Source organism: Zerene cesonia, chromosome 27, assembly GCF_012273895.1.
Source record: "Zerene cesonia ecotype Mississippi chromosome 27, Zerene_cesonia_1.1, whole genome shotgun sequence".
Taxonomy (NCBI): Eukaryota; Metazoa; Arthropoda; class Insecta; order Lepidoptera; family Pieridae; genus Zerene; species Zerene cesonia.
Window position 1 is genome coordinate 4,491,926 of NC_052128.1, and position 14,343 is coordinate 4,506,268.

Sequence of the window (14,343 nt, forward strand, 5' to 3'; positions counted from 1 at the left end):
TTTTGTCTCTACTGTAGTTTAAATTACATTTTTACGACTGGATTAAAATTTTATGGATCTGCTTGTTTGTTATTGTTATATGCGTGAGTCAGATGACGATTGATTTTAACAAATAAAGATAATGTACTTTATTTTTTGTAATCGGTTGAAAGATAGATGAATATCAATTTGCATTATGAGAATAATGTGGCATTGCATTAGTAATATTATGTATTGATTTATTTATTAGATAAATTAACGATTATATGTATGTACTACATTGTAAAAGTAGACGTGACCTTCATTTTATAATTTGTTTTCATAACGTGATCTTTAAACATATGACGTGTTTCAGTAAACGTTTATTTTTGTGTACCTATGCAATTAAAGCAAAGTTTAAAATTATTAACAGAAGTTTGAACGAAACTTATTTTGTTTCAATAAACTCTTGGAGAAAATTGGTCACCGTAAATTTTAGTATCAATAAAAAAGATTACATCAACATATTACATAAGCGAGGAAAATATTACTACGATTCAAGACAATTGAAAATTTCACTGCACACTTGTGTGTATATTATTCAGACGCTTCTAGTGGGCTTGTAGAATGGATGTTGTGTGATATAAAATTTTTAAACGACCCTCAGGCAAGGCGGACTCTTTCTACATTTTTAAACAGCGCGGCAACGAGTGCTTTTGTCTATTCTTGGACGAATCCTTTTATAGCCACAAACATCGTACCATAGACTTGCACGCTTGGCGCTCCTCGTCGCCATTACTCTAATTGTGTGATTGTTGTGTGTCTGTGGAAGTGGTGGTCTAGCTGCAATGTGATTGGTTGTTTATGGGCCAATAAACGAAGAAATGTGAGAGCGAGACTTTGTGATCTGGTCGATTATGGAAATCTTTTTAGTTATTTTGAAAGAATGACGCTTTTTAAACGTCCTTTGTGATTTTTCAATAAAGGTTAATGCCTTTTCTGAAAATTATTAGATGACGACTAAATTTTAAATTGTAGGTAGGTAACATGTATTTGTTTTATATTTTCTTTTATGTACTGATATAATTGAACGTGGAACAAAGAAACGAAGCGAATGTCGTTTGCCTAATAATTCTCTGCAAACAAATAATTTTTTTTTTCGTTAATTACGCAGCGAGTGAGCGAGGTAAACAGCGATGTTTATATACGGGTCGTTTGTCGTTTGATACGCGATAATAATGTCACGTTGTTATAACGCATCGAGTGTGCTCCGTAATGAGACGACTTTGTGAGGTCGCGCTGCCAAATGTCTATTAAAGTGGCTAATTTTACTCTTAACGAAGACAAATTGCCGAGATCCACATTGCGATTGTGTCGCTCTTGTATTGAGCTAATGGTTTATCGAAATCGGTTGCGTCGTTTTTATGTAATGAGGTTACAAGCGTACAAACGTGTTTATTAAACATCTTGTCCCTTTAGACTCTGTGATAACTATCGAATTTGGGAATATCTTGTTAAGTTTTTAAACGTTTCATTATTTTGTAGTGTACCTATACACGTATCCTTATATATCATCCCTCCCTTTTCTTTATGCCGTCATATGTCTTTTTCTTATCAATTACTCCTCAAAAGCCATCTCTACAAATGTTCATGAGCGAGCGGTGGTGATCGCTTATCATCAGGCGAACCACCAGCTGCCATTATATTAGTAGGATAGGATTGGATTAGTAGGATGTCTTCGCTAGCTATCAAATGTACGACGACCTATCAGTGAAACTTCGGTGTACTAGCTATTTCTCCAAGGATACATCATGCCTTCGGAATTAAGTATTCTCTACATAATAAATTAGTACTGTTCATTAGAAAGGAGGCGCATATCGAAATTTCGCACGGCCCAGTTATAAGCCGGCCACGCTTAACGGTGCTTGTGGCAGTTGGCGGCGCAGGCGCATCAATCACACGACTCATCCTCTGTGTGTCCAGTCGGATAGTAATTAATTGCTATATTATGAACAGAATATTGACATCCATCCAATTATTGCGCTATTCGTAATTGGTAGCGTGTGTGATGTAATGCTGTGGCAATCTAGACGTAAAATATTTATTATATGCATGGTTCTATGGCAAACTGTGACTATGCCCTTGATGTACAATGACTTGGAACACAAAGATAATGTTTACAAGTTCGCAAATAGTGTCGGATGTCGGAACTCAACGCCCAGCACAAAATACAAAGTAGGTAGTTGTGACTAGTGGCTGCTTTAAAATATAGCCTCGTCCGACGTCTAACTTTATCCAACTTCGGAAAAGTAACTAAATGTTAGTCACTTCGTAAAAAGTTGCTCCGCGTTTGAAATAAACCTCGTTAGACGTCTGTCTTCGGTGGTTTGACTAGTTCGTAACCGGACTATGTCTGTACGTATAAGTGTACAGTGCACACGGGTGTGCAGTACACCTGCGTGTGTGTGTGTGTGTGTGTTTCCCACTCGCTATGGTTTTTTGTAGGGTATATGTTGATACGCTATTTCGTCACCTGTGCTCTTTGGGCTTAGAGTTCGTTTTTGTATTTTTTTTGGGATGCCGATCGAGAATTTTGATGCATAGCTGAAGATGTATATATGTGCTAGATGCAGCAATATGCAAATACTGTTATTTGATGTTATTTTTAGATTAGAATTGTCGTTCAAAATTTATTCGCTATTCCCTGACATTGGAGCTCATACACGCGTTCTTGCTTTTATGAATTGAAATGTAACTCTTCAGTTCCATATACATACACATATACCATTAACAAGTAAACCAATAAATATATCCTAATACATATGATTAAGTTTAGCGAAAGCAGAAAGAATAAAGCATTAGCTACAAACAATCATAAATTTTTATGTTATTGTAGACATAATATTCATAGAGGACAATTATAAATACATTACATCGATTCTCATATTCTGTTACATAATGACAAGGTCAGATGTAAAAGCTTTGGGTATTTTAAGAATATTTTTATCGACAAAAACTATTAATAACCGTTATCATAATGCCAGACATGTTTAGGGATATTAAATGTAATGAGTATTTACTTTTCTCTTTGTCCACATTAGTCATTAATATCATAATTGGTTATTGTCAATATTAAAGCAACGATACAACGAACAATTATATAAGATTTGTAAAGGGACATAGGCCTCTTTGTGGGTTCAGAACATAGCATTAGCACGCTGGCCAAGTGTGGGTAATTCACGATGTTTTCATGTGGTAATATAATTGTGACATGGAAATGCAGACAAATAGTAAAATAAATTTATTTCATGCTCGCTGGTCCGGTCTCGAAGCCCTGACTTTTTGATTGAAGCCCCAGGTCCTAATCACTTAAGCTACCATTAGCCTTATATATTCTATGTATTTTGTATATTATGTTCTTTTGAAAGGAAGAAAGAAAAAAAAACAGTGCTATCATTGAATGTAATTGTGGTTGAATTAAGTCATAACCATAGTCTTATAATCCGAAAGCACCACGAATAGCTTTTATTTCAATTTCGTATAATATTATGACGATATTTCCATGTAGAATGTTGTTACTCGCGTGTAATAGTCGTTTATGTTAACCATAAACAGTAGAGTGCTATTACTGAGTGAATTTTGCAAGGTAGTTGCTCGGTAGGTCGGTGAGATCTTCGATCGATATTATAAAAATATGTACAATGTGCATAGACACAATTCTCATGTCACAGTATGCAAACTCCTCCGAAACAGCTTGACCGCATTCGTTGATAGTATACTATTATATTTACTAACGGTCACGGTCACTCCGCAAGCTTCATCAAAATCAGAATGTGTAAAATGTCTGTTTTCACATATCTATCAATGTAGCAATGCAGTTTACTTATGGTGAATGAATTTTTGAAATCGGTGCAGTAGAGTTTTAGTGTAGAGACTTTCACACATATATGCAATAAGACAAATGTTTCCTCATTAAAATAGTAGTTTAGATACCTCTATTAGTGAAAAAGGTTTCCTGACAAAACAACTTTAGCCGGTTCATTGAGTTATAGCTAATACTAGCCTATGAAGACAGCCGGAGTCGCGTAAAAACATGTTTAAATCTCATTTTGTTACTATGTTTGATTATATTAATCGTACGCATACAGAAGTAGATTATTATTGGTTTAGGAATCCACGCGTGTAATTTATGCACATTCACAAATTAATTTGTATGTTGAAAATGGAATATTAATTTTGATTTTGTTATTACAGCATTAATGTAAGAAAAAAGTTGAGAGTTCTTCTCGATGTTATTAGCTGCTAGACATGATACATATTCATTTGGTAATGTTTAACGTTAAAAACATTTCAAATAAGATGTCCATTACAGGTTTCATGGGGCAAGTTTTATTTAAATCAGTCATCAATGTGTAAAATTACTGTCTTCCCATATCGATTAATTAAGTACGATATGTCAGTCTTTTAAAAGTTTTCTACGGAAGTGCTCTTAGTGAAATATCATCAAATGTATTCAGTAATAAACCAATTGAAACAGCAACAGGCAAAAAAAATAACTAAATTAGCAAATTTGTATATGGAAAAACGGCAAATGGCTTTTAAATAATACGTTATGTTGTAATTAACATATTGACAGCAATAATAGATAGTAATATAGACCGTAGTAATTAATATGTATATTTTTTTCGTAGGAAAAGTGGTGGAGCGAGGTCGGTGCTCGGTGGCCGCCGGGCGTGCCGAGCCGCGCGTGCGATGCCCAGCGGCGCTCGCCCGCGCCGCCCGCCCAGCCCGCACCGCCCGCGCACTGCAGCACACGCTGTTGCGGCGATAACACGTCAGTATACCGTCGAGGTTCGTTCCGCAGCGGCCGGACGCTGGCCCATCCTGCATATACGCCGTACTGCCGCACGTCAGCCCATCAAACCATCCGATCATCATGCTTGGTTGTAACGCGTTCGATGTTTGAGCGGGTTCTGCTGGGGTGGATATTTGAAAGCGTGAGCGGACCCTGTAATGAGTAGCGGATAAGATAATGATTTGAGATTCAATGAAGATATTTATCTGAATGTATAATATGATATTATATATAGATATGTTCTTCGTTGACTCGAAAACCGTTGAACAAATTTGATGCAGCTTATATACAAAAATACCCTCCAATTAGCTATAGAAATACTAGCACTGACACGCGAGATCGTGCGCGGGTGCCACGTCCACATAAAGTTTGCTAAGCAAAGTTTTACAACTTTAATTTCTTCACATCTACCGCTATTCATTACCCGTTCTCGCTCCCGCCTTCAGCTTGACCACGGTCTTATTATTATAGGACCTGATTTTGGACTCGACTCGAGCTTTTCACGTTTCATTAATTCTACTTCATACAGCACAATCTCTTCACTCTACCGTCTTTCATAACCTATTATCCATTGTCTTAGTTTGTGTATAACGTTTGCTTAGAAAATTGCACTGCAAAGTAATGGTGTGCTTCAATAATTTAATATTACGGATTACTTGTAAACTAAACTGTATTATTGCTTTGAAATATTATCAATTTCTTAATGTTCATCGCAATGACACCTAAAGTTTTTAAACAATTCGTTATTTAATGAATTTCCTCGTAAATATTTCCACTGGATAACAAATTACCAATTCTAATAAATATCCTGTTAAATAAACTTGGGAAAATCCTCAGCCACTCCCAAAACAATAGAATTGTTTTGACGTTTATATTTGCCGTTTTTTAAATAAAAGCTTTATTAAAGCTTTATTTAAGCGCAAGTTTTGCCCCGCAACATCGTGGTGCTGTTGATGCCCAGCGTGTTTCTTTTTGTTTATTTCGTTTTTAGTATTAATCCGCTGGACCTAACGTGGTCAAATATATTGTCAAGATGGTTTGTAAATTTACCGCTCGCAACCACAGCTGAATAATTGAAATTACTATGTATGTACTATACCGACCTCCTTGGTACAATGGTTAACGCGTGAGCGTAGAACCGAGGGGTCTTGAGTTCGATTCCCGGTGGGGACGCACAAAAAAAAAATGTCTCGGTCTGGCAGGACACAGAAGGCTGATCACCTATTTATCCATAAATAAAATCGATCATTGAAACAGATGTATATCATCTGCCCCATACCCCATTATGGGACACGGTACTTCACTTTTCTTATGTAAGTATGTAGTATAAAGGTTGATAGAAACAAAAAGGGCTTATCTTAGCTCGATAACGGTAAACTGTTATCTTAACTGCAGCTATTTATTATGCCCTGGTACCGTCGTTACTTATATTTTTGCTAAAACCTTTGCCAGAAAATCTTTATTCTTACCGACTTACAAAAAGAGATTAAGAGAATTAATTCTTTGGGTTTCTGAGCTCCATTTAGATTCAACGAGTATTTAAGGACTTAATTTATGTATGTTCGTATAAACCTAAGGGCTAAGGTATAAAATTATTCGTTATATGGAAAAGTCCATAGGCAGGTTAGTTAAATGGTATTTAAAAATTATTTCGCTTTCGCATTATTCAAATGCCTTTACCAGGTCACACACGAACCTTTGTATATCAATGCTACAATATTTTATTACGTAAGTTAGTGTTAATTATTATAATTGCAATATAAGAACTAATTATAATATTAATTCTTATAAATTATTAGGTACATTAGAAAGTCACAAAAACGTGAGCTATATTATATATATATATTACCTTCGACAAACTATAGAATTAAATGTTGCGCCAAGGGCACTATAGGTCACTTATGAAATAAACAGAGTCGAGTAAACTGCAATGGCACAAACAAATAAACTTGCCCCCGTGTAAGTCACCCTTTATTATTTTGCTTCAAGATTGCGAATCGTTCCGTTCTAACATTGTTCGCGCACGTTTCGAATCGCAAGTTATTCACGTAGCTAGTAGTAGCGGCGTACACTCGATTACAACAAGTGACCATGCCACACAATGGATGAAACGTCAAACAATCACATTCCCACAGTTGCCTACAACGCTGCGTATTATTATTATTACTACTACGCACAATGTACGGAATTCGGGGCTCGCAACGACCCCCTAGCTACCTGGGGCCCCCACCACGCACCCCCGGCGCTACCCGCGCCGTCATTCCAACCCCAAGCGGCTACGATGCGCTTGCGCCGGCTGAAGCGATTCACGTGCAAATTTAAAATGTTCCGTTAGTGCTGTATGCAGAGTGTATAGTGTAAAATAGTGTAGATAGTGGTTTGTGAAGAAAATGGATCTCTCCGTACCTAGGATTAAGTTTGAAACTGAGGATTTCTATGATGAGGAATTTGATTTTGAGGAGCTGTAAGTTTCTTTCTTTATTCGCTGACTGCATTGTAAAGATTCGTCTAGAACTAGCTGACGCACGCCCGGTTGACTCGTGAGCTGCTATTAAGTTACAATAGCCCAAAAATAAATCTAAGTATAAAATTTTATAATGTAAATATACACGTAAAATTTTCATGTCTGTTCGTATAGCTGTTAAACTGTATTTGTTTTAATCTAACACTTTGATATTATTAAAACACGTTAAATTCTCTAAATGGTCTTCAAATGCGATAAATGTCTATCTCGAGCTTTTTTTATGTTATTCCGATTAACATAATTATACTCATACCCTGATAATAAAATTTTATATTTACTTTATTAATGAGATATGGACGTGATGTTATGTCTATGCTTGTTTGTTCCGTACATATAATATCGTCGAAATATCATATTAAATTGGCTATTGATGTTTAAAGTTCAAGTATTTGGCGGCAATGTACATATGAACGATGCAATAACATGTTTTTCTAGGTATAGTAATGAATATGATCTTGTTATTTTATAATATAAAGTTGTTTATAGTTAATTCCCAATCTGTTACTAAAAAATCCTATAAATTCTTCTAAAATTGTTTGAGAAAATAAAAGAAGTATAATCTTCTTAGCATCGGTTCTTAAAACAACGAAATAGCTATTAATAATTACAAAGCTATTCAAACAATGCTTTGACATATTGTTTAAATACGAAAGCGACTCTACGTCTACTTTACTTCTTCACTTACTTCAATACATTCTATTTTTTTGTTGAAAATTCCCATTTAAGAGGTTTACTTTCTTTAGCTGTCATAAAAGTAAATCATAAATAAGCAAAAGGAATTGCAGTCTTGTTATTTAGCCATAAGTATATTCATTACTTCGCACAGAAATCATACAAACCGCGAATAAATTCAAATATACACTATGCATATATACACGTACAAGCTCTGAAGAAGCCCATTGAAGCAAAACTCTTCGGAGGCGTACGAACAAAAAGTGAGCTCATCAAAGTTTTTCAACTCATCAGATCGACGCTGCGAGCACACAGCGGCGCGGGATCACTTGATCCCAATTCCCTATCCAATCTCAATGTTGTGAACACGTAATACCGACGCGCAAACTTTCGTGTTTTAGCTTTTCGCTAACGAATTACCCGCTGACGGCTCTAGTTCGCTCCTACTACGCAGTTCGTGTAATAACTTGTGTACAACATTCGAGTTATGATTCCTTTATGTAATGCCAACGAATTGGTCACGCGCGTTCGATATAATAAGGCACCAAAGTTTTCTTTTTTTATGCGTTTAGGTTTTGAGATGTTAAGGGGCATGTTTCATACTAATCGTGCTATGGTGTTCGCTCAGTTGGTGTCTGCTTTAATTATTGTACAATGCAAGAAAAATTTAAAAGAATTCTGCGCATCGCTATCATGGAAATCTTTATTAACAATACATCGACCTAAAAGCACCATCACAACAACATAAATTCTCGACGATAATTAACATAAACATAATAATTCCACTACAGTGTGGGAGATAGCAGAAGCAGGCGCGAGGCGGTGGCGGCCAGCGGCGTGGGCGCTGTCACGGTCGGCACGGTCGCTGTCACGGGCGCGGGCACGGTCACGGTCACGGGCGCGCGGCACAAGGGCGGCGGGCACGGCGGCACGACGACGGCGCACAGCAAGCAACTCGCGGCGGGCGGGGCCAACCACCCGGCCCAGCCGCAAGGTAACAAACGTATGATCAACCAATTGTTGTTACCTCCTTTGATTACATTTAGATTTAGACCTAGTGTGGAGTGCGATCGTCGTTCTTTTACCAATCGTTGGTGTGTAAGTAGAAGCCTGGAGAATGTTGAATGGAATTTCTAAAACTATCCGTGTCTTGTATGACAGGAGACACATTCCCAAAATTTTTCATAAAAATGTGATAGGCGCTAGATAACTAGAAATTCGCCGCCGAATAATAGACAATTTCACCCTGTGTTTTAAATATGTTTAATTTAATAGGATTCAACTTACAGACATTGATTTATAATGCAAATAGATACAACTTATAGATGTAATTATAAATTAGAAGCTTATTTCTCGACATATCGTTTACATTTCCATTCAATTGAACTGATTACGCACTGAATGTTAAATGTAAATAAATTAATCAAACTTCTACGACTGTAAAATGAATGACGACTGTACTCCCATGTTATTTATATTAAACGTATTCGATTGGTATTATGATTTTAATAGCAATATTTAGTTTTTATATTTACTGCGCTGCATCTTATTTTTGTTTGCTCGTATATTTAGCTCCCTTTATTATTAGAATACGCCAGTTTACTATAATAAGATGGTATTACTTACTATATAATACCTAATTTCTAAAGTGAAGTGCGTGAAGGTAAGATGCTCGCGCATGCTACTGTTAAAAACTTCAACCATTCTACGAGGAGGTAACAGCTGTTTTCAACGGTTGATATCAAACCACCATGATGTAGTCTGTTTGAATTTTTTTGCACTGCCAATGAATTTTGCACTGCTACTTGGTAATTGGGATACTAATGTCGGAGTCATCATACAATCTATGCGATTACTTTATTTGAATTTCTCTGCTTGTCATTTCACCTTGAAGATAAAATCTGTTTAGCAATAACAAAGACATCATATTTTTCAAAGAGCAATTTACATGTTATGTTCATGCATTTATATGAGTCTTTAGTCACTTGTCAATTTAAAAATGGACGTCATAATGATATTCAAGAATAATATTAAGATCGGTAGTATTCTTAACAAATTAAATCTAGTTGTGTTAATCACCTATTAGTTGCACTCGTTTGGCATTTTTCGGAAGTAATTTAATCTACTCTCATTATAACAAAAAAGCAATTAATGTATGACATTTCTGGAACTTTAATGACGTTCATTTGCCTCTTAATTAAGCATGCATTTTTTGAAATTATAACAACCGTTACGAGTATACATTATTAAGGAAAATATCATTAATAATTCATTGTTTTATTCGATAAACATATATCGAATACTCTTTATGCTAATAATATTGAATACCTATATTAGAATAGCTTTTATTCTGAAATTGTTTTATCATATGAAACTTTGCTTATTTTAAATATAGTTTTCTATTATTAAACTAAGGAGAAGAAGAGAAGTTTGTATGGTATTATAAAAAGTTATGTATTTCTCGTACACAATAACATTAACATTAATCCACACAATAATTTAATCACTTCTATAGATTATAATTAACAGAAAAGTTATACGTTAAATTATAAGCAGTAGTATAGGTATTTTACGGATCACAATTTTCCGACTGTTTGCTTTCTCGTGATATAGATTTATAGACTTAATCTTTCTCTTTATATGTATATTACAATAGGGATATATGTATTGGCTATACCGCAACGCGTGTATGTTACCTTAACTACCCCTTTTAACTGTATTAAATCGTTTTTTTTATCCCGTAAACTATTGCCGTCGCTGCTATCGACGTGTTGTATGCAATAATCTAACGCGCACGCATTTGTTCCACGCGGCGCACGCGCAGGCTCCGGCTGCGGCGGCGATGGGGACTACCAGCTGGTGCAGCACGAGGTGCTCTACTCCTCGTCCAATCGGTGAGTGTGAGTCTTGTAGAATATGATGATTGGAGCGGGTGGAGATGGAAAAGATTTATGCGGTGTGTGATTTACAAATTTACCAAACACCTATGTTTGGTAAATTTACGAGATCTTTCGGTAGCATTAAGATGTGATAATTAATTGATTATAGAATGTTTGGAAGAAGTCAGTGGTATCCAAGAGTTAAATAAATTTATATGACCTTTCGAAATTGAGTAGGCCTATAATAATTTTATTGAATTCCTTTTTGAAATTTTAAATTGTTTCCAGGTTGTTTTCAATAAATCAATCTTAAGCAAAAAACTCTTATTGTTTATTTGGAGTAAGAATGTAAGAAAATTCACAAAAAATTTAATAAATTCGTTGTACCTAGTTAAAATCTTAAATTATTTGGATATTGATACATAAAACATTCATTGATAAAACATTGGTAAATGGTTAGTTTATTTAAATAATTTAAATTGAACCGCGGCCGTGTTCGTTTTAAATAATATTGAGCAACATCGTGTCCGAAACTATTTCGTATGCATTAATCCATTAAATATTTATACAACTCGCCCACTTTTAACCCATTTAATAACATTTTTGTTGGTTTTTTTTTTACGTTTAATCTGTATTAAAGTAAAGTCTGAATGTTTGTGTCGTGTTGTATGAGACACTTAAAGAACTCATAGAAATTTATAATTTGTTTATGGATTTAAGGCGTTTCTATTTAATTCCACTCAAATGTTAGTAAAAAATTATAAAAAGAGTAAGGCATATTTTGATGTTTTAAAACAATCGTATATAGTTCACCCCAATTAAATATTTGTATTACCAGTTTGGTATTAATATCTTGGATACCTGAGGATTAAGTTTGAAACGTGATTTATGGGTCTTTTTCTATACCGTAATTTTATTAAGCTGTGCTATACCTAGTATGTATGTAATATAGGTTTGTTCGTGTTCGCATTATCATCATGTGTTTTAAAAATAATAGTATAAGTAGATCTACGTTTTATTTTTTGCGAGTATTTATCATTTTTCATTTGCAGGTACGAGGTGCTGGAGTTCCTCGGGCGCGGTACGTTTGGCCAGGTGGTGAAATGCTGGAAGAAGGGCACCAATGAGATAGTCGCCATTAAGATCCTGAAGAACCACCCCAGCTATGCGCGCCAGGGGCAGATTGAGGTTAGCAATATTAGGGATAGTATACTCAAACTTTTTTTTTTATTTAAGCACGTTTATAAAATTGTATGTACAGTAAGGTTTTTAAAACTACAAATGATTCGCAAGGTCGCTTGTACCGAGGAGAATCGGCGAGAAACTCGATAGTGACTCTAAAGTTTCTTTGTCAAATGAAATCGACAATTTCATAATAATATTAGCATGTCGGTTTTTGTGTAGTTGTAACTCACTTGTGTTTTGTTTTTATATAAATTATATGCTATAGAAAACGTCTTGAGTATGCCATAGTAAAATAATAGTTAACATGATAATCAGAATTGACTGAGATAATGCGATGCTTTGAAGGATAGCGGTTTCGAATTGTGAGTAGGTATATAATAATTGTGTAACGCCCAATGCACGTTCTGCAATGTAAAAATACAATCCCAATATGTTATAGCACCCCATAGAGATTGCTTTATGGAGTTTCTATCTCGTCATTACAGACGATCCTTTGAAACGAGTTTAGTATAGCGAGCTCAGCAATTTTACGATAGATTCACCAATGTGGTTAGTCTAATTTAATGCCTGAAAGAAAATTGTTTATCTTTGCGAGCAAAACAATTTTTCGACCCGACGCCCGTAACTAAGGATACAGTCCGCCTTGCTGGAATGGTTCTGTAAATAATAGCTCTGTGAGTGCGTCGTTCGCGCCATGTTGCTTTGAGTCCGCCATCTTTGCTGGGTGCGCGCCAAGACAAATTCACCGTTTCGTCGGGGAAATGAAAAGGAGCGGGGAAAGAAAGGCGACAATCTCTCAATGTCCGGATGTTTTTTGTTCGATGTACTTAAATTTTCGTTTGTAGCCGCGTGCCAAACGAGCTTTGCTTTAGAGGTATTCGATTACCGAAAAGTCCTAGGATCCTAACGACTTTCAGTCTTCAACATTTCTCCGTATATAACTGTAACTGCGTCAAATATGTGAAATTAACAGGCGATATTCTCGCGTCCATCGAATTAAGCGCCAACCAAAATATTGTCGCTCCAATTTAGAAATTAGCGACAACGTAGCGAGCTTTCCTAAAATTGGGACGTACGTAGGTATTGCCAGTGTGCAAACCACTTTATCTAGCCGACGGTCGGCGCTGGCAGCGGGCCAGTGCGAAATGTTTGTGTTTACCGAGCGGAGATATATAACACATAATGCTTTGACGATAATTGGCAGACTTATCTATGGGTTGGGGAAGAATTTGCGAGACGCTTTGACGAGGAGTGATATTATGAGTTATCACGCATCCGTTTCGGCGGTGGCGGTGTCGCTCACCTTTCGAATGCCTTTGTGGTATTTTTTGTAGCGATTTTGATTGGTGCAAAATTGTTTACAGAGTCAAAAAATTAAACACAATAACAGATTGAGAGCACATTGAGCATTATGTGATTACATAATGCTCAATGTGCACAGATCCTAATCCAATAAAAATGTGTACAATTATTATCCACATTACACAGTAAAACATTTCAATCTCATTGTTATATCAGTCTTATAGGTGTGTACTTAAAAATCATGAATAGGTTTAGTAGTTGGTACTCACCTTTTGTACTTTACCTTTGTTCTTCAGTATATACGTATTTTATTAATATAATTAGTAGTTAATATAATTAAATACTTAAAATGTTGATATTCCTGAATATATTATAAATACGAAAAAAACTCTGTCTGGCTGTCTATCTGTCTCTTGTTCACGTCTACTGCTGAACAGATATTGATGAAATTTAGTACAGAGATAGATTGAGACCCGAGAAAGGACATTAGAGAGTTTTTCTTCCTTAAATTCCACGGGAAGAGAAACTGCCCGGGGAAAACCCTCTCAGAATGTGTATATGTATTTTTTATTTTGTTTTATTTTAACTACTATAGAATTAAAAGTCAAACAAAATAAATGTAGTTAAAGACAAAAATGCAAATCACACTCTTTATTGAGTTCACGGCTCACGTTTCCACGTCGCCGGCCCTGTCCTAATTTTTCTTGGACCGTGTCCTTCTTTGTTACTGTTTCAAACTTTAAGAGATTTTCCTCAAAACTTGCTTGTTTTTGTTTTCCTTTCATTTTGAGATGATTTTATTCATGAAAACTTTATATTTGGATTTGTTTATCGCGGAAACTGAACAAAGAGTGAAAATTTATGTTAGAAATATAGTGAAAATTTATGATAGAGATATACCTAGTCTTGCCATAAATATTGTAATAAAGAAAAAAGAAAATTGTTAACTGCAAATAACATTTATTACT

General features: G+C 35.5%; 1 protein-coding gene across 5 annotated transcripts in view; it reads left to right on the plus strand.

Moving 5' to 3' along the window:
- Window positions 1-14,343, plus strand: part of LOC119837335 — a 99,820-nt gene that overhangs the window by 68,286 nt on the left and 17,191 nt on the right. For 4 of the 5 annotated variants that reach the window (XM_038362878.1, XM_038362880.1, XM_038362879.1 and 1 more), the window contains exons 3-6: window positions 4,650-4,792; window positions 8,801-9,012; window positions 10,834-10,903; window positions 11,941-12,076. In XM_038362878.1, coding sequence (XP_038218806.1) covers window positions 4,650-4,792; window positions 8,801-9,012; window positions 10,834-10,903; window positions 11,941-12,076 — 561 coding nt within the window. The remainder of the gene's footprint in view (window positions 1-4,649; window positions 4,793-8,800; window positions 9,013-10,833; window positions 10,904-11,940; window positions 12,077-14,343) is intronic. The other variant, XM_038362882.1, reaches the window with a different exon arrangement.